Source organism: Nicotiana tabacum, chromosome 10 (genome assembly GCF_000715075.1).
Source record: "Nicotiana tabacum cultivar K326 chromosome 10, ASM71507v2, whole genome shotgun sequence".
NCBI lineage: Eukaryota > Viridiplantae > Streptophyta > Magnoliopsida > Solanales > Solanaceae > Nicotiana > Nicotiana tabacum.
This window is the reverse complement of record NC_134089.1, coordinates 71,972,313-71,992,814: the sequence shown is the minus strand read 5'-3', so window position 1 is coordinate 71,992,814 and position 20,502 is coordinate 71,972,313. Positions and strand designations below refer to the sequence as shown.

At 36.2% G+C, this 20,502-nt stretch overlaps 1 protein-coding gene across 5 annotated transcripts; it reads left to right on the top strand.

The window, feature by feature from the left end:
- The first annotated feature begins 2,372 nt into the window (after nucleotides 1-2,372).
- LOC107771357 (uncharacterized) lies at nucleotides 2,373-12,738 on the top strand. 5 transcript variants are annotated; one of them, XM_016590707.2, is made up of 6 exons: nucleotides 2,373-2,479; nucleotides 4,480-4,574; nucleotides 4,654-4,756; nucleotides 10,612-10,650; nucleotides 11,782-11,974; nucleotides 12,450-12,738. In XM_016590707.2, exons 2-6 carry the CDS (start codon nucleotides 4,509-4,511, stop codon nucleotides 12,511-12,513), a joined length of 465 nt encoding a protein of 154 aa, XP_016446193.1. In that variant the 5' UTR covers nucleotides 2,373-2,479; nucleotides 4,480-4,508; the 3' UTR covers nucleotides 12,514-12,738. The 5 variants fall into 5 exon arrangements, 4 of the variants coding, with proteins under 4 accessions (XP_016446193.1, XP_075079076.1, XP_075079077.1 ...); XM_075222975.1 differs by lacking the exon at nucleotides 2,373-2,479 and adding an exon at nucleotides 4,190-4,387; XR_012695551.1 differs by lacking the exon at nucleotides 2,373-2,479 and having other exon boundaries at nucleotides 4,410-4,574; nucleotides 10,612-10,661.
- Nucleotides 12,739-20,502: the final 7,764 nt, after the last annotated feature.

The window sequence follows — 20,502 nt, the reverse complement described above, 5'->3', positions numbered from 1 at the left end:
ACATAACCAATTATTTCACCTATGGGGACAATTCCCTCTTACAATGTTAGAAAGGAGACTCACCTCGCTCCGAAGACCCATAACCGGCATTCCACGCCCTTCCGAAGACTCGAATCGATGCTAAATGCTCCAAAACTAGCCAATGATTATGCAAATCTATTAGTATATGTTCAACTACCCATTACAATCCAATTTATAACAATTTCTAACCCCGATCGAAAAGTTAACAAAATTGCCCTCGGGCCCACGTGCTCGGATTCCGAAATTTCTCCAAGATAAAGTTTACCCACAACCTCACGAACTCAAATATATAATCTACTCTCAATTTCATACCCAAAATCGTGGTCAAAAACCAAGAATATCAATTTTCTAGGTTTTCCTTAAACCCCCAAATTTCTACCAATTTACATGCTTAAATCCGAAATAAAATCATGTATTTAACTTCTAACGAGTGGGAACAACTTACCTTGACATAGATGAAGAAAATCTCTCTTCCAAAAGCTCCAAAATCGTCCAACTCGAAGTGAAAATGGGTGGAAATGAACCAAACTAGATTTTTAAAAGGAGTTCACTTACTCCAGTCCTTTCGCACCTGCAGTCTCTTGACCGCTTTTGCGGTCCCGCAGGTGCGGACCAAATGTCGTTTCTGCGGTCCGGGGCTCCCAGCCCATTTCCGCTTCTACGCTCCTTCTTCCGCAGGTGCGGTCCCGCTCATGCGGTGACCTGACCGCATCTGCGGTCCTGGCCTTCAACCTTTATCACCGCATCTGCGCCCCTTTAGCCGCTTCTGCGGCTCCGCACCTGCGAGACTTGGGCCGCAGGTGCGGTTACACTAGCAACCAACAACTTCAGCTCTTCCTCCAAGTTCCAATTCGATCTGTTAACCACCCGGAATCCACCCGAGGCCCCCAATACCCTAACCAATCATACCAACCAGTCCCAAATACATTACGGACTTGCTCGAGGCCTCAAATCATATCAAACAACGCTAAAATCATGAATCGACCTCCAATCCAAGCTTAATGAACTTTGGAATTTCAAACTCCTACATTTGGTGCCGAAACATATCAAATCACATCCGATTGACTTCCAATTTTGCACACAGGTCACATTTGACATTATGGACCTACTTTAACTTTCGGAATCGGATTCCGACCCCGATATCAAAAAGTCCACTTCCGGTCAAACTTCTCAAAAACCTTCAAATTTCTATCTTTAGCCAAACGACTCCAAAATGACCCACGGACCTTTGAATTCACTTTCGATCGCGCTCCCAACACCAGAATCACTATATAGAGCTATTCCCAAACTCGGAATCCCAAATGAACATTGATAACACTGAGATGCACTTCAACCCAAACCTATGAAAATTCTTCCAAAATGCTAACTTCCACAATAGGTGCCAAAACATTCTCGGGTCTTCCAAAACCCGATCCGGACATGTGCCCAAGTCCGAAATCATCACATGAACCTGTTGGAACCTTCAAATCCCGATTCTGAGGTCGTTTACTCAAAAATTCAATCTTAGTCAATTCTTCTAACTTAAAGCTTCCGAAATGAGAATTCTCTTTCCAATTAAACTCCAAACTTACCGAAATTCAATTCCGACCATGTGCATAAGTCATAATACCTGAAGTGAAGGTGCTCATGGCCTCAAACTGCTGAACGACGCGCTAGAGCTCAAAACGACCGGTCCGGTCGTTACAAATATATTTTCTAACTTGGCCAACTTTAAAATGAAAAAAAAAAATTATGTTGCACTTGCAAAAGGAATATTAATATCGACAACTAAAGTCTTGATCATGATCGAGCAACCGAAACGAATGAAAGAAACGTACACCAAGAATATCAGTCTATCAGAAAGTATTAGGTAAAATACACTTCATACAATGTTTTTGCTTCATGAAATGAAAATAGTAAACTATCACATTTACTTTATTAATTTTTTGTTTTTATTTTTGTAGGTTCAGTCGATATCGAAGCATTTTTACCTCGACAAAATAAGTCACCATATATGACGATCCACATTGAACATACAAATAAACTTCTACTTCATTCTTCATATATAATTGTTTATTTAAAATTTTATTTTAATAACATTGATATTATTTTACAAATTATTTATTACATGACTAGATATATACACGTGTAACGCACGTGTTGAGAACTAGTATATATATATTTAAAAAAAACCAACCGACCCTTTTTAGCTTCTTGAGTTAGTTTTGGGTTTTAAATCTTCTTTTTTTCACTTTTAATTTTGACTTGGACAAAAGATGTGCACTATTTGCAAACATTAAGGACCTGTTATGATTATTCAGAGATACATAAGACTAAAATTTAACCCTTACTATTTTCATCTTTTTTTCTTTCTCTAAATCACTCTCACACGTTTCTTCTTCGGTTGTACTACTATAATATTTGCTTTCTTTCCCAGAAAATCTCCGCGATTCTGCCACCGCCGGACGCCGGCGACCTGGTTTGGCTTTTTTCTTCAAAAATTATTTCAGGCCCATTCCAGCTTTGCACTATTTTGCTTGTATCTGTTATTTCAACCATACTTACTGTTTATACCTAATATTTAGGGGTTCCTTGCTAGATTTTTCTGGCCGTAATTTCACCTAGTAACTAGAAAAGAGGATGATTGACCTCTTAAGTAGAGGCTTTAAAGTTATTTAATAATAATTATATTTATTTCAATTTGAAACTTATTCTCTAGCTTCTTGAGCTACAAAGTTATTCATCATTTTATAATAAAGTTTTCCTAATATGTATGCTGAGTTTTGACTAACCAGGCCCATATCTTAGTTGACATATTTAATTTTTATCGGCACAGGCAATCCATGAAAGAGCTTTTTTATTTCAAGTTTTTGCTTCAGTATTTGTCAACACTCAATTCCAAAATAGTTTAAAATTTGAATCAATGTATAATCAGATAAAAGAAACTTCTAAGCTTGAAAAATTGTAGGCGGACTACAGAACTATTTCATATGGTATAACAAGATTCTTGGGGCCTAAATCTTTTGGACGCCTGGGGGGGGGGGGGGGGGTCAGTTCATTTTATCCTGAAGCCGGCCTCGTCAAGGATTAATTGGCAAATAATAAAGTCTCTCAAACTTTCCTGCCAATCCCTCTGCTTTGCCCATTCATTCTATTTTACCAAGGATTTTGCCATATCAAGACTGGCCAACATGGTACATGCGTTGTGCTGTAAACTATTTTTTCTTTTTCAGGTTAAATTTTGAAAACAATATATTGTTTTGCTATTTTTTTTAAACTCTAAAAAAAAGAATTACGGAAAACTAAATTGGTGCGAAACTGATGGAGCATCGTTCGCTCTTCTTACCTAGGTCTTCAGCTTATTTTATGGTGCCAACCAATAATTACCTGACTCTATGCAACTTTCCACCCCTTCTACTGCTGGAAAGATTGAGGGCTCTCTAAAAACACTATGCAAATTTGGTTTCTAAATTGTCAAGATGTGAAGGGGAAGTCCTAATTTAATGTTTAGAGTTGACAGTATACATATTTTTTCAACTTTCAAAAACAGTATACATATTTTTTCATATGGTCAATAGCTAAGAGACGACAATTTTAACTATAATATAAAAAAGGGTAGTCCGGCGCACTAAGCTCCCGCTATGCACAGAGTCCGTGGAAGGGCCAGACCATAAGGGTCTATTGTACGCAGCCTTACCCTGCATTTCTGCAGCAGCTGTTTCCACAGCTCGAACCCGTAACCTTCTGGTCACATGGCAATAACTTTACTAGTTACGCCAAGGCTCCCCTTTTAACTATAATATAACAACTTCAAATTACAGAAATATCTAGTTAGACATTTTCTACTACCATGTTGTCCATGTGAAAGAAAAAATCATATTTCTCCTTCCCGTTCAATTTTTTACCCCCGTTTCTCCTATTAAACTTCACATCCTTACAGTCTCAAGCACAATTCAATAGCAAAAGATGTCACAATTCAAATTAGTTCGTTTGTTCAAATACACGAGCCCGAAGCCCAATAGAAAAACTTCCTGCATAATATATGTTCCTTGTCAAGGATTTATCATTATGATATGTGTTCATACTTCTATTTATCATTAATCAGGGAAACTAGTCGCTTTGATATATGCACCCACCTGAATGGAGCAAATTTTGTCCTTAGCCAATTGCCACACAAGTGGGCTTTGCAGACCCATGAAATAGAAACTATATAAATAAATTAAAAACCCTTACACCCTCAAAATAATGCTCTAACAGGTCGTTTGGTTGTGAATAAGTTATCCCATAATTAATTATTCCAAAATTAATTATCCCACTCTCCCATAGAATAAAAAAATACTACTTTCCCGGAATTAGTTATACTATGATTTTAGCCCAACCAAACGTGGTATAAACTCATGTCTAATTTAATTCCGGAATTAATTATCTCTTATCCTTTGTACTAAACGAGCCCTAAAAGGTTTTACCTCTCCGCATCAGGTGCCCGTCAACTGCGCTGCCAGAGAAAGATGAAAGACCTGAGGGATAGGATTGAAGATGTTAGATGGCTTTGTTCCTTAACAGAGTCTGAGATTGTAAGTTTCTCTCCTTTCCTTTATCCTTTTTTTTTTAACGAGGACCAATGTCTTAGGTGTGGTTTGGTTGAATTTTTAGGATTTATTGATAGGTCTGAAAGTGTTGATACAACAACGTGCCAAAAAGATTGGTCATGAGTCTTTAGCAAACAAGTTTGATTTGAAGACCCTCCGAGCCCTTAGTGAGTTCTTTCTTCTTCCTTTCCAGAAATATGTAACATTTATTTGACTTTATTTATAGGTTGCACCATCTATAAATATTTATTTGACTTTATTTATAGGTTGCACCATCTATAAATTAGTGAATAAATTGGTATTTGCTGTAGATTTGTGAATTCTTTATCTGTTAGTATTTTCTTTCAGATTGATGGTAACTTCTTTCTCAAAAAAAAAGAAAAAAAAAAGAAGGGGTTTTTATGTTATCCTTGAGCTTGATATGTAAAATTTGCAAAGCTAGAGTAAGTAAATAACAGAAGGAGAGGAAAGAAGAATGAGGAGTAGATAAGAAGAAGGAATTAGAGAGGAGGGAATTCAGTTTTTTATTCATCAAAACAATTGTGAGATGACATATTCAAAGGGTTCTAATACGGCTTAGGACGTAATGGAGATGGCTTGAAAGAGGTTTATTTGTGAAGAGCTTTAATGGACTCGTTATATCATTGGGCTACTTCATAAGCATCCATGAAGTTGGTAGGATTGGCTATCCTCACTACAGACTTAAGCTCTTGTTTCTACCGATTGACAAAGCAAATGACAACATAGAGTTCAAGATGGAGGTAAATCATCATCATCATAACAATTGCAACTCCTGCTATTGATCCTGATAACAATCTACATCTCAACATTTCTGAAGTTTATTGAACTTATCTATAATATTGCTAATCCTTCTACGTAAATGTGCATAGAACACTGGCCTACGATCCTCCGTGATCCATTAGATACCTATTAAATCACTAATTAACTGCTTGCATTACATGCTTAATAGTTAAATTCAATTTCATTTATTGGGGAACTTGATAACTTTCGAAATATTTTATGCACCTTCTAATTTAGCCCTTGGATTGATGGTATCAAACTCAGCAAAGTTAAGCTTTGCTTTTAGGAGCTTCTGTGGGGAAGGGGCGTGACTTGGTAGGGCTGATATAGGAGGGGGTGAAATTAGATAAAAGGTGGATTGGGTGTTTCAAAGTGAGGGACAAGGGGATAGATAACTCTCAATTGTCATAGTAAGAGATGTATACAGGAGGAGTTACCTTTGCAACACCTGAGCTGGAGGATTACCCAATATCTGCTCCCACTAGTTGTCCTTGAGCCACAAATGGTAGGACCTTACTAATGAAGATATTCCGCGTTTCTGTTGGAGGTCAGTTGAGTGATAATCTTTCGAAACATCTCCTTATTAACTGGTATGAGTGATATTCTTTCCAACTTCAGATTAATGCCATTATTCTCTTGCATGAGAGTAGCAAGTTGACTTTGGGTCAAAATGATCATCTGAAACCTCCTAGAGCTCTGTGTTGCAAAGGATTAAATTTGGGGTTTCAAATTTATTCATGGTATCTTTAATTCCCTTAGAGTTTATGATTATCTGCGAGGGTTGTTAATGGATCAATCCTTTGATACCAACTTGTAACACTTGGCTTGATCGCAAAAAACTTGCACAATTAAAGTAAGTAAAGAACTGAAGGAAGAATAAGAAGAGTAGAGAAGAAGCGGGAATTAGAGAAGAGAGCAATAGTTTTTTTTGTCTTGCATCTGCATAATACCTTTTAACATATTTAGCAGAACAAATGAAGAATCTGGAATGGTCAAAACAAGTGTGAGCTGACATATGGGCGAGGGGAAGTTCTATTTAATTTTGTAGAAATTCGTTTCTTTTATAAGTAAGGTAAAGTTGTATATATATGAGTCAGCAACAACAGTATGCTGCTCTAGACAATTGAGTACATCAAAAGTTGCTCTCGCAGATTGTGAAGAGAGCTAATAAAATCAACTGTGGCTTCTACTTTGTCACCCTCATGTACATTAGCCATGTTACTCAAAAAAGAAAGGAAAAAGAAAATTGAAATTAAGACTAGATATATTTCCCTTTTTGTTTTCAAATATTATTGAAATTGCATCCCAGATGCTTGAGCGAACATCCCTTAGACCTGCTTTGCCAACCTTGTAAAAGTTCCAGTATGTCTCTTGGCATAGTCCCACTTTAAACCCAAAAAATTTAAAAACATGTCTCACAATTGTGTAGTAACCTTGCAATGCAAATAAAAAGGTGGTTTGTCAATATACCTACTCAATCTACTACAAATGTTCAGTCCTCTTTTTTGTATATTTGATTTTGTCAAGCATGCATTTTTTTTTCTATCCAAGTGAAGGACTGTACCTTGTGAGGGGCTTTATTTTGGCAAATCTGTTTCTAAGGCCACTTGAGAGTAGTAGTATGTAAATTCTGCTAGAGTGAGTAACAAGATCTGACTGTGAACATACCATTCTTCTTGCCCTTCCAACAAATGGTATCCTGATTTTACAAGCATATACGTTAGGTTCCTAGTTGTTGTAGTCGAGCACATGTTCTTTCTACTTCCCAGTTTCTGCAAAGTCTTCTGAAAGTGATATTCCAACTATTGTTTGAGTGATAATCTGCAACTGAGGCTTTCTGGTGGGCTGCCAATGTATATAGAACAGGGTAACTTTGTTTTGAAGGTGTGTAACCCAACCAAGAATCATACCAAAAACTTCCATCAAAAAACAAAAAAGAATCATGCCAAAAGCATCCCAAAGAGTCCTGATATTTTTCCAAACTGAATGTCCATACAAAAATTAGGCATCTTTGTTATCCAGTGATTGCACATGCCACCATCCTCCTTTGTTAACCTCCGTAGCCATTTGGTAGACTAACATTGCGCTTTTTCAAGTCCCTACCTCTAGGCCTCACACCTTTTTATCTTTCAAAACTGAATCCTAATTGACTAGATTGACTGGTTTATTGTCTCTGTTTTTTTTTGTCGATAAAGTAATAATTTCATTGAATGAGTTTGTGCATAACAGAGCCCGTATACAAGAGGTATACCAAAAAGTAGATGATTTATTGTTTATGTTTCCTTCCCATAGGAAATTTCGTCGCATCTTGTAAATCTTCTTTGCAACTGAGGAAGGAAGAGGAAAAAGTGACATGTTGTAATTAGGAAGTGAATCCAAAACACTGTTTATGAGGATTAATCTACCACCACGGAGCGATACTGCCTTTTACAATTTGACAACTTTCTTTCACATTTTTCCAGAAAATCATTCCATAATTGACTTATGGTTATGCCCCAAAGGAAGCCCCAAATAGGTGGTAGGAAGAGTCCCAATATTACACCCCAAAATGTCTGCTAAGAGCTGGATAATCTGGATCTCGTTTAATGGAAAGAGCCTGTCTCTTATGCAGATTTATATGGAGTCCAGTGACTGCCTCAAAGAGTAACTAAATAAGTGTGACTGTGTGAGGTAGTGCATCCATTCAGTCGCCGATTCACAAAGTAATTTATAGAAATTCTAAAAGATATTTTCGGTTCGGAGTTGCCCAAAGGCTAGGTGTGATCCTTTGAGCTCTGATTGCTACTCCTGCCAACGAGTGCCTTAATTCTCTCGTAACAGATAAGTAGATGGTTATTATTTCATTCTAGCTAAAATTGGGTGTCTGACAGTGATGTGAAGCAACACATGTTTTGAAATTGAGAATACCTGTTTATTTGTTTAATGTGATAACACTGGAATATGCTATTACACTTCTTTCATATGAACAAATGGTTACAGCTTAAATCCAACTGTAAAAAGAATAGCTATCTGTCTCATTTGCACTTATGAAATTAAAAAGAATTTCTTTCTACACTATTTCCCTTTGAACCATAAGAAGGTGCTGACATAGGACCCTTTATTTTTTTTTTTTTTTATACCCTCTTAAGAGGAAGATGCCAAAAAATCACAAGAACTTGAAAGCAAAACCACGTTTTTGTAGAAATTGAAAGTGACAAATCAAATTGGAAATGAGGGCTTTTATTGTGTGTAAACGGGAAATGTTATAGACTGATTTTAAAAGCTTGATAGACTGAAAACATCAGTATTATTATGGTTCATTTGAGGCACGCTTAAGCCCTAAAGCTAGGTGAAGCTCAAGGGGGGCGCTTTGTCTCGCTCCGGTAGCGTACAAATGCAGGTATCAAGGTGTTAAGGCATGTGCCTCATCATCCATGCGCTCTATCTTTAAGAGAACTGTCCTAAATAATAAATATAACCAACAAAGAGATTTATAAATTAAGGAGGAAATATTATTAATGAATTTGTTACTTATTAAGGAAAAGAATTTAATATAAGACAACTAGTCAGTAAACCTGAATGAGAAATTTAAAACTGCATTTTTTCATCTAATTCAAAATTTCAAATTTTACGCACTTTATTTACATGTTCTTTTACTTACTTAGCTGTAGTATTTTCAATTGCTTTGCTCATATAAATGTTTTTTGCTTTTAGTTATTTTTTCTAGCTTTCCATTTGAAGATTGTTTATCATTGCGCCTTTAGTTACTGATGTCCATTTGAATGTGTTGTTCATCTAAAGCCGCATCAGGCCTTGAGCTATTTTCTATGCTTTTCGCTTTTGACAATAGTGCAAAACATATAGGTATACTGATGTGAGTAGAATCAGATCCTCCTTTTTAACTTGAGATTGAAATGTTTGGTATGCAGTCTCATGAATTAAAAGAAGGGGAATGCTAATATTAGATGAATGTTCTCTGCTCTCCATGGGCTTTTACATTTAAGAGATAAGACATGTTACTGTAACAGATAGTCAAGAGTAACTCTCAGTTAAATTTTGGTGCGACATCAATTTTGCGAGTGAGCGGACTTTCAAGGAAAGATTTGATGAGGAGCTGCTGAAAGAAACCTGTAGAATAAAGAAATAAGGTTTTGGCACTCAGTTGGTATAGCTTATCTTCGGTTTTGTTGCTCTTCTACGAAAGCAGTTTCCAACTTTTGCGGTACTATTGCAAGCTAAGAAGCCAGTAGAATAAAGAAAGAAGATTCTAGCTTCCGACTGGTATAGTGGTATTTAGGTTCTGGTTCCCTTTTGCCTAAAGGCAGTTTCATCTTTTAGAGCTGCTGCTTTTGGAGAAAGGGAGTGTGTGTGGTCAGATGCTCCTAAAAATAGTAATGTTTCTGTTTCTTTTTTCCCCCCTTTTTGGGTATACTTATCTGTTGCACTAGAATAGAAGTTGTTTAACTGTTAAGTCTACAGGAAAGACCATCATGAGAGAGTAAATGTTTTGTAGGAATTGTAGAGGAAATGATAAATTCTTAGCATTTTAATGAATCTATGAACATAGTAATACTCAAAGGTAAGTTCTATAAAGCGGTGGTTAGATCGGCCATGATGTATGGGGCTGAGTGTTGGCCTGTTAAGAACTCACACATCCAAAAGATGAAAGTAGTAGAAATGAGGATGTTGAGGTGGATGTGCGGGCACACTAAGATGGACAAGATTAGAAATGATGATATTCGGGAGAAGGTGCACGTGGCTCCCATTGATGACAAGATGCGGGAAGCGAGGCTCAAATGGTTCGGGCATGTACCGAGGAGAAGGCCAGATGCTCCAGTAAGGAGGTGCGAGCGGCTGGTTGTGGAGAGTTCGAGAAGAGGTAGAGGGCGGCCTAAGAAGTATTGGGGAGAAGTGATCAGGCAGGATATGGCGAGGCTTCATATTTCCGAGGACATGACACTTGATAGGAAGTTGTGGAGGTCGAGTATTACGGTTGTAGGCTAGGAGGTAGTTGAGTCTTGCGTTACTTTGTACCGTTGTGAGCCTAGTCTGGTAAGGTTTTTGTCTAAAATAGATAGGGGCATTGTCGTGTCTTAATATTTTCTCTTTTCGGTGCAGGACCTATTTACTAGCCATCATTTCTGCCTTGTATTTTTCTTCTGCATTTTATGTTCCTATTTTTCCTATGATCTCTATGGTGAAACTAATATTCTCTCCTTTTGTTTTTTCTTATTATCTTGAGCCGAGGGTCTTTCGGAAACAGCCTCTCTACTCCTTCGAGGTAGGGATAAGGTCTGCGTACATACTACCCTCCCCAGACCCCACTTGTGGAATTTTACTGGGTGGTTGTTGTTGTATGAACATAGTAATACTATTAACATAATTTTCATAACCTTTTGTTGTTTCCAAGTCATTTATACCATAATATTAGGAGAACCTAGAAGTTAGACACTTGGAACTAGGACTCTTTTACCACTCTTCTCAAAAACACATTCCAACAGTATTGCTCTATTTGGATCGTGGAGGAACCTCCTTTTGGATCTCTCATCCTTGATTTGATGGAGGATTCTTTGTTGATGCGTGCAATGATTTCTCAGCTTTACCTTATCTGCTTTGACAATTATGCAATTTGTTAGTACGTTATTGAAGCATGATAGCTTACAAGATTTGTAATATGAGGTCAATGGGTTTAGTTGCATTCAACTAACTTGGCTATGGGAAAGTGGAAGTCTGAAGAAGTCCTCACTGCATCACTGCAGCTGTCCAAACCAACATAGGCAAAAAATTCTAGGCGATTTCTTCCTATTTGCCTAAGTTTTGGTGGCAGAGTTACCTGATACCTATGCAAGTTGGATGTAGCAGGTACCCACTGAATTAATCGAGGTGCGCCCAAACTGATAGGGACACCACCATCAGTCAAAAAAAAAAAAAAAAAACAATGTAGTTTTGTCATTTCCTTAAAGTTGAACCTTTGAAGAATTATTAACTTATTGTGGGTTTTCTACCCCTAATGGGGTTCCCTCTTAGCTTATTTCTTTTTGTGTTGTGTAATTTATCCTGCATGAATATCTTTCCTTGTTTTATCATCCTGTCCCTTCTTCTCTGGTCACCTATTTAACCTAAGAACTTTTATCCATTTCTAGCATTATTGTAACTTCAAAAAGCTTTACCATATATGCCTTAATGGCATCAGCTTTTAATTCCCTCGATATTTTGTAAAAAACTCACACCTGTTATTTCAGTTGCCTGTTCTTTCTGCCAATGATTTTAACCTACTAAAGTCTTTTTCAGTATAATTATTACTAGTTATAACTTGCCGAAAGAATCTATGTAAATGACATGAATCACACATCTTTTGGGTGAAGTTTTGATCACTTCATTATTAGAGTATCTTATAATGTCTATTCTGCAGGTTTCATTTTGATGGAGAATCTTAAAGGAAAACTTAAAGATCTCTCCTGTATACCTGGTACAGACGAGTCCTCAGCAAATTTAGGTGCATGTAATCTGTTGAATTATGATCTAGACAAGACTTTTGCCAATATGGAGATTGAACAACTGAGCTCCTACATTTGCAGTGATAAGAGGAAGAGAATTATGGAGATGTAAGTTATCCAAAATTCATTTGGTCATTAGTCATTACCCCGTAAATTAATTGTCTGAATCACATCACATGATATTTCTGAAATCGTTGTTCTGGTCAATCCTTGTTTTCCATTCCCAATTTGTTTTTAGCTTCCAAAGCATGGCTGCATAATATGTAAATTATTTTAAGCAATCTCATTTCTGCACACATTTTATCAGAATGTGCACAAAACATGAAGTTGTGTTTACCAACTTTCGGCTTCATTAATATGAAAGTGCATAAAACATGAAGTTCTGTTTTCCGACTTTCAGCTTCATCAATATGGTAGTCGCATTCTTTCTCTTAGGCTATAACTTTAAGAGGCCACGTAATTGAACTCTAGATATCATTTGTTTCAACTTCTTTTCTTTCCTTTTCTTTTAATCTCTTTTGAAAGATGAACGATTTCAGACCCTCGCACTATTTGTGTCCTGAGTTCTTATGGTCTGCTGTAGGTTTTCTGAAGACACATCTCCAAATAGAAAGCAGAGAGCTAACAGTGACAGCAGTAGAGATTGATATAAAGTAGATTATGAGCTCTCCTATGACCTATCTATCTTGCTTGAGAAAGCCTGTTGTATGTATAATCAAATTTTGATGTGTGCTTCTTGAAGAGGGGAGGTACTTATTTCCATTTTTCCTGTCATTTTTGAGCTGTTAAAGATGGCTTTACTTTTGTAATTTTAGTCTAAGAAAGTTGGTTTGGAGAAGAATACAGGGGATTTTCATTTGTTTGCTTGATGTTAACATGATTCTTAGACTATTTATGTAGCAATGGATAGTTATGTTACGCACGTAATTGTATGCGGAAATAATAATACAGGGCATCTTTATGAAAAGCTCGCGATATCAAAGTAATAATTGGTTTTATTCTAGTATTGCTAATATATTATCACATATAACTAATTAGATTTTTGCAAGAGTTATATAGATACGAATTATGTGAGGTCTTATGTCATAAACTAAATGATGTATTAATAATCGAAAGTGTTTTAGTGGAACTCGTATAATGTGATAATAGTCTACCTGAAATAGTCTATCTGCCTTCTTAAAGGTAGGGATAAGGTGTGCATGTACTCTATTCTTCCTAGATCCCTTGTGGGATTATATAGGTATGTTGTTGTTGTCGTCGTATACTGTGGTAACAATATTAGATACTAGTAATTGAAATTTCTGAATCAGTACTATTAAATTAGCTAATGGCGTTATAAACCTAAAGTCGTACGTACGTCTCAGCTATTATAACAAAAAATTTAATTAGAGAGCACTGAGTGATTATATATTTATTTACGTCGCACGAGACAATAGAGTCATCTGTAAGTTCATCAAAGAAATGATTATTTGTAAACAAATAAACTCTCTGCCCAACCCAAAAGAAAATTTATCTCCCGATGTACACGGATATCTTACCGTATATTCTTTGATTCAGTGAATGTAAAAGCCCGTTTGGACATAATTTTTTTTTTACTTTTTTTCGTAAAATCTTCATATTTTTCAAAAACAATGTTAGGCCATAACATTTTTAATTTTCACTTGAAGATGAATTTTGGAATTTTTTTTTTAAATTTTGGAAAACTCCAAAAATCTATTTTTCAAAATTTTTCACTCAGATCACTCACAAAACTTCAAAAACAACCCAAAATTATATTTATATCCAAACACAACTCTAATTTTCAAATACTATTTTCGCTTTGAATTTTTTTTTGTTGGAATTTTACAATTCTTATGTCCAAATGCCCACTAAGTGTGTTTTATATGGAGACGAGTTTAAATTTCAGCAAAAACAAAAAGAATGAAGTGATTTTTCCTCATCCAGGTGTTGATTGACAGATACTTATATTTGAGGAAAGTAATATGCACAAAAAAACTCACCTTCCGATGTGCACACATATCTTACAGTATATTCAATGAGTGGTTTATATATGCCTTTTTGTTTATAATAAATGTAGGAGGACTGTTACAAAGAGAAACAATCAAGCACAAGAACAAAGCAAGTGGCCATGCAAAGCTTAAAGAAAAGATAGAAAAGCTGCCAAAATGAACTGAATATTGTTTTCTTCCTCATTTCCTTTTTTATTTACTGAAACTGAATGACGGTGTGGCTTAACACTCACACTTACACCATACTTAATCATAATCTTATTAACGGCTTTATTATTGTTTCTTTAGAGGGTAATTCCACTGAACGTTATTATTACTGCACAATAAGTGACCAATTTACTTTTAACACGCCCATTAAGAAAATGCTAAATTCTATACAAAAATACCTAGTATAACTAAAATACCCTTAATTAAATATTTAATGTGAGGAGTAAGAAAACTTTTTAGGGATATATACATAAGGTTAATTTTATAAAAACAAATTGAATTCTTTCTTGGTTATATAAATTAATACTTATTTTGGATCAAAATAAAAAAATAAATTGATCACTTATTATGGACAGGAGGGAGTATACTTCTTAAACCTTCTTTACTTTTCTTTTAACCATACTGTAGTACTTAGTAAAGTAATTCTTTGCCAATCAGGAGTTGACACATTGATTGTGTGGTGTGGTTAGCAACTTTTTACAGTGTCTGACTAGACATACAGCTTAAGAAATAAAAAAGGATTTCTAGTCTTAAATATGTTATGATATTTTATAATTATAAAACATATCAATAAAAATTAAATGAGAAGTTTAAAGTTAAAAAAAATTTAAATTAAGAAAATATAATATTCTTATTATAACATATTAAAAACAAAAGATTGTCACATAATATGGAATAGATTGAGTATAATGGATTTATTTAAAGCTAATTGGCATTAGTAAAAGGCAAAAAAGAAAGGATAAATAAACAGAAGTCATTTCGTCTTGCATTTTCTTCAACTAATTAAATCTCATCGTTTGATTTTACTATTAGATTAATGTTGAACCATTAATAAAAAGTAAACTATAGTGTTAAATAATCAACTACTTTAGGAGAGACATCCACCTTTTGGAGGAGAGTGTTGGACTTTAAGCCATTGGGCTTTAAAGTAGAAGAAGTGTGAATTGGAAATGGAGGGAAATAAAATGGAGGGAAAATAAAAATTTGAAGAAGTGAACTTTTGTCTTGCACTTTATCCCTCATTGATGAGAGACAATCACATTTGTGTGCTTATATATAGATTCACTTCTTAAAGCTCTTAAAAGGAGTTGAAGAGAATGAACCCTCGCGCCGTCGTCGTCGTCGTCGCTCGGCTCGGCTTCGGTTTCGGCAAATGATCGATAAGATTATTTTTTGGACAAAATTTATTTAATTATTTAATAATTAATTAAATGCCAAATCACTGCTGAAACTACGCCAGAACCCTGCTGAAAGTTCAGAGGGCCTCGCTGACCGCGACCGAGGTAGAATCGCGGCAGCCAGATTCAGAGAGCCACACTAGTCGCGGTTCTGCCGCGATCGCGGTAAAACCGCGGCAGGCCGCGTATTTTCTGAAAAGGCACCTTTCCAGACACCTCTTCTGATATTTGCCTATAAATTCTGAGGCAAGGCTGCATCTTCTGAACACGAAAAACACTCCAGAACTTCTTTCTTTCTGAATATACTGCATCCTAATTCGCAGTCTCTCTCTCTCAAATTCGTAAGTGTGATTTTGCTCCGTTCTTTGAGTTCGTTGGTATTCTGCAGTTTGTATTGCCACTATTGCAGGAAGGTTTATTCCGTTTTATCCTGGGAGGATTTAATCCATTACCTTGGCAACGTGTGAGGGGGTTAAAATTCCTTAAGGACACACAAGAAAAATTGTGGACTCCGAATATTTCTGATTCTTTACTATTTTATACATTTCTTTATTCTTCTAACAGTTTTCTGATTTTTGTTTTAACACAGTTACGCTAACAAGCTTAAGGAATTTTATTTTACTAACGTTTCTGTGTTGATTATTAAACTGTTTTCTATATACTTTGTTGGAGACTAAAGCCTTGTTGCTTTCTACTCCTATAATTGTTTTTGTCCGGTTTAAAGTATATAAAAACTTTGCCGAAATAATAAACGTACGGATTTGAAGTATATAAAAACTTCACCATTGTTACGTATTCTATGTTTGGTTTGGTATTCAGTTTGAATATATGAAAACTTCACTAATTTAACAAGTTCTGTATTGTTTTCAACTTTACAGAAATATGACGAATGAAAACCAAACTAATGGAAGTGTTGCGGGAACGGGTGCTACTGTTACGAGTGTTGCTGCTTCGTCAAGCCGTTCTACTCGTGCTCATGCTATGGCACCGGCAGAAAAATCCGGAAAGTTTTCCAGTATTGACTTCAAACGCTGGCAAATGAAGATGCTCTTCTATCTTACTACGTTGAGTTTGCAACGTTTCATCAAGGAGGATCCTCCGATCATGGCTGAGAATACTCCGGATGATGAACGACTTGTTGTAACTGAAGCATGGAAGCATTATGATTTCTTGTGCAAAAACTACATATTTAGTTGTTTGGAAGATGGCTTGTACAATGTCTATAGTGTCATGGAAACTTCAAAAGCGTTATGGAATGCACTTGAGAAAAAATACAAGACTGAGGATGCTGGACTTAAGAAGTTCGTGGCTGCAAGGTTTTTGGATTTCAAGATGATTGACACTAGGTCAGTCATAACCCAAGTCCAAGAATTACAAGTCATTGTGCATGACCTCCTTGCTGAAGGTATGACCCGAGTCAATAATTTTATTAATAAGATTTATCTTATTACTAATTATGAGATTGTTATTGAAGGTATGGTCATAAATGAGGCCTTTCAAGTCGCTGCTTTCATTGAAAAGTTACCTCCGTTGTGGAAGGATTTTAAGAACTATCTTAAACACAAGCGGAAGGAGATGACACTAGAAGACTTGATTGTTCGTTTGAGGATAGAAGAAGACAACAAAAATGCTGAAAAGAAGTCACGTGGAAACTCAACAATAATGGGGGCAAACGTTGTTGAGGAGGCCCCACAAAATAAGAAGAGGAAGAAGGCTTCCGAACCAAAGAATTACCCTAGCAAGAAAAAGTTCGAGGGTAATTGCCACAACTGTGGAAGATCTGGGCATAAGGCCGTGGATTGTCGTGCGCCCAAGAATGATAAGAAGAAAAAGAATCAAGCTAACATGGTTGAAGATGAAATGGAGGACTTTTGTGTCATGTTGTCTGAATGCAATTTGGTAGGAAATCCAAAAGAATGGTGGATAGATTCTGGAGCCACCCACCATGTTTGTGCTAACAAGGAGTTATTTTCTTCTTATGCCCCCGCAGGACCCAACGAGACAATCTTCATGGGAAATTCATCTATGGCCAAAATTGAAGGAGTTGGCAAGATTGCGTTGAAGATGACGTCGGGAAAAATAGTGACTCTAAATCAAGTCCTCCATGTTCCAGAAATTCGCAAGAATCTTGTGTCTACCTCACTTCTTGTCAAGAATGGATTCAAATGTATTTTTGTTTCTAATAGTGTTGTACTTAGTAAGAACGATGTATATGTAGAAAAGGTTACCTAAATGAGGGCCTTTTTAAGCTAAATGTAATAGCAGTTCCTATCAATAAAGTGAATGTTTCTTCTTACTTACTTGAGTTAAACACTTTATGGCATTCGCGTTTAGGTCACGTAAACTTCAAAACATTGCGGAAGATGATAAATCTAGAAGTATTGCCAAAATTTGATTGCATTAATTCCAAATGTCAAATATGTGTGGAATCAAAGTATGCTAAGCATCCTTATAAGTCTGTTGAAAGGAATTCAAGTCCTTTAGACTTAATTCACACAGATATTTGCGACATGAAGTCAACACCATCTCGCGGTGGGAAAAAGTATTTTATTACTTTTATTGACGATAGCACGAGATATTGCTATATTTATTTACTTAATAGTAAAGATGAGGCAATTGATGCTTTCAAGCAATACAAGAATGAAGTTGAAACGCAACTAAACAAAAAGATCAAAATGATAAGAAGTGATAGGGGTGGCGAATATGAATCTCCTTTTGAAGAAATTTGTTTGGAAAATGGCATTATTCACCAAACAACTGCCCTTTACTCTCCACAATCTAATGGAATTACGGAGAGGAAGAATCGAACATTGAAGGAGATGATGAATGCATTGCTAATAAGTTCTGGCTTACCACAGAACTTGTGGGGGGAAGCTATACTTACAGCTAACCGAATAATTAACCGTGTACCTCATAGTAAAACACAGTCCATTCCTTATGAAAAGTGGAAAGGAATGAAGCCTAGCTTGAAATACTTCAAAGTGTGGGGGTGTTTAGCTAAGGTACAAGTTCCTAAACCTAAAAGGGTTAAGATAGGTCCAAAAATGGTTGATTGTGTGTTTATTGGATATGTAACCAATAGCAAGGCATATCGTTTTCTGGTTCATAAATCAGAAAATCCTGAGATTCACATTAATACGATAATAGAATCAGATAATGCTGAATTCTTTGAAACTATTTATCCGTATAAAAAGGAAAGTGAAGTGACCTGCCAAAAGTTAAAACGACCTCGGGAGGAAATAACAGATAGTATGCCTAATGAAGAAAATCCAAGAAGAAGTAAACGTCAAAGGATATCTACTTCATTCGGTCCAGATTTTCTGACTTTTCTGTTAGAAAATGAGCCTCGTACCTTCAAGGAAGCAATGTCTTCCTCAGAAGCACAATATTGGAAAGAAGTTGTCAATAGTGAAATAGAATCTATATTGAGCAACCATACTTGGGAATTGGTTGATCTTCCTCCGGGTAACAAAATGTTGGGTTCTAAATGGATTTTCAAGAAGAAAATGAAAGACGATGGTACTATTGACAAATACAAGGCAAGACTTGTTGTCAAAGGATTTAGACAACGAGAAGGTCTTGACTATTTTGACACATACTCGCCGGTAACAAGAATTACATCTATTCGGATGCTAATAGCGTTAGCCACCTTGTATGGTCTTCAAATCCATCAAATAGATGTAAAAACAGCCTTCTTAAATGGTGATCTTGAGGAAGAAATTTACATGAACCAACCTGAAGGGTTTGTGGTTCCGGGAAAAGAAAAGAAGGTGTGTAGACTTGTTAAGTCTCTTTATGGACTAAAACAAGCACCCAAACAATGACATGCGAAATTTGACCAAACAATATTGTCAAATGGTTTTAAGATTAATGAATGTGATAAGTGTGTTTACATTAAGAACGTTCAAAATCATGTAATCATTGTCTACTTATATGTTGATGATATGCTAATAATGAGCAAAGACATTGCCGACATTCAAGCTACTATGCGTATGCTTGCTAGTAAGTTTGATATGAAAGACTTAGGAGTTGCCGATGTAATTCTAGGAATTAAAATCCAGAGGACTCCTCAAGGTCTAGCTTTGTCTCAATCACATTACGTGAAAATGGTACTTGAAAAATTTAAACACTTGGAATTTAGAAGTGCAAGGACTCCAATTGACTTAAACCATCATCTTATGAAGAATAAAGGCGAAAGTACTTCTCAATTGGAGTATGCTCGTGTGTTGGAAAGTCTAATGTACATCATGAACTGTACACGACCCGATATAGCTTGTGCAATAAGTAAACTTAGTCGATTCACAAGTAATCCCAACAAGCATCACTAGGTGGCTATGAAACGAGTTCTGGGATATTTGGAGTATACCCAAGACTACGCTTTGCACTACAATAAATATCATGCGGTTATTGAAGGATATAGTGATGCTAATTGGATAACCGGCTCATCAGAAACAAAGTCCACAAGTGGATATGTGTTTACTGTTGGTGGAGGAGCAGTACCTTGGAAGTCTTCCAAACAGACATGTATCGCTCGCTCTACAATGGAATCAGAGTTTATAGCATTAGATAAAGCCGGTGAAGAAGCTGAATGGCTTCGGAATTTTTTAGAAGACATTCCGTTCTGGCCAAAACCTTTGGCTCCTATTTGCATACATTGCGATAGTGAGGCTGCAATAGGACGGGCAGGGAGCGTTATGTATAACGGAAAGTCTCGTCATATACGACGAAGACATAATACCGTTAGACAACTACTTTCTAGTGGAATTATCACTATTGATTATGTAAGATCAAAGGATAATGTTGCGGATCCACTTACAAAAGTCTTAACTAGAGAGGGAATTGAGAAATCATCTAAGGGAATTGGACTATGGCCGAGGACAAGTCAACATGGCGGTAACTCTACCTAGAATTTTGGATGTTCCGAGATCTAGGTTCAAGGAGCTCAAACAAAGTTGTGATTGACCGGTTCAACATTGTCAAAACAAAATCTTTGGTCCATTCTCGTGATGAAGACAATGTTCAGTAACAAGGATAGAACTTTACACGTTCTTTAATGATTACCAAAGTTTGATGAGGTATCTATCAAATAGTGTCAATCTAAAGGATTACACGTTTAGGAATCACCTACGTAAGTGTGAAGTGTAAGCCGCTTCAAGGAGAATTCTGTAAGGCCAATTCTCTACGCACTTATGAGACCAGGCGGTGTTCATGGCTAAAACGAACACAACAATGAGAACCAAAA

What these genes read in the sequence shown, in the direction of transcription:
- LOC107771357 (XM_016590707.2), top strand. Translation starts at nt 4,509, where the DNA reads ATGAAAGACCTGAGGGATAGGATTGAAGATGTTAGATGGCTTTGTTCC. An exon ending in GAAGACCCTCCGAGCCCTTA is followed by an intron (nt 4,757 to 10,611) that starts GTGAGTTCTTTC and finishes TATTATCTTGAG; the next exon opens with CCGAGGGTCTTTCGGAAACA. An exon ending in AGCCTCTCTACTCCTTCGAG is followed by an intron (nt 10,651 to 11,781) that starts GTAGGGATAAGG and finishes TCTATTCTGCAG; the next exon opens with GTTTCATTTTGATGGAGAAT.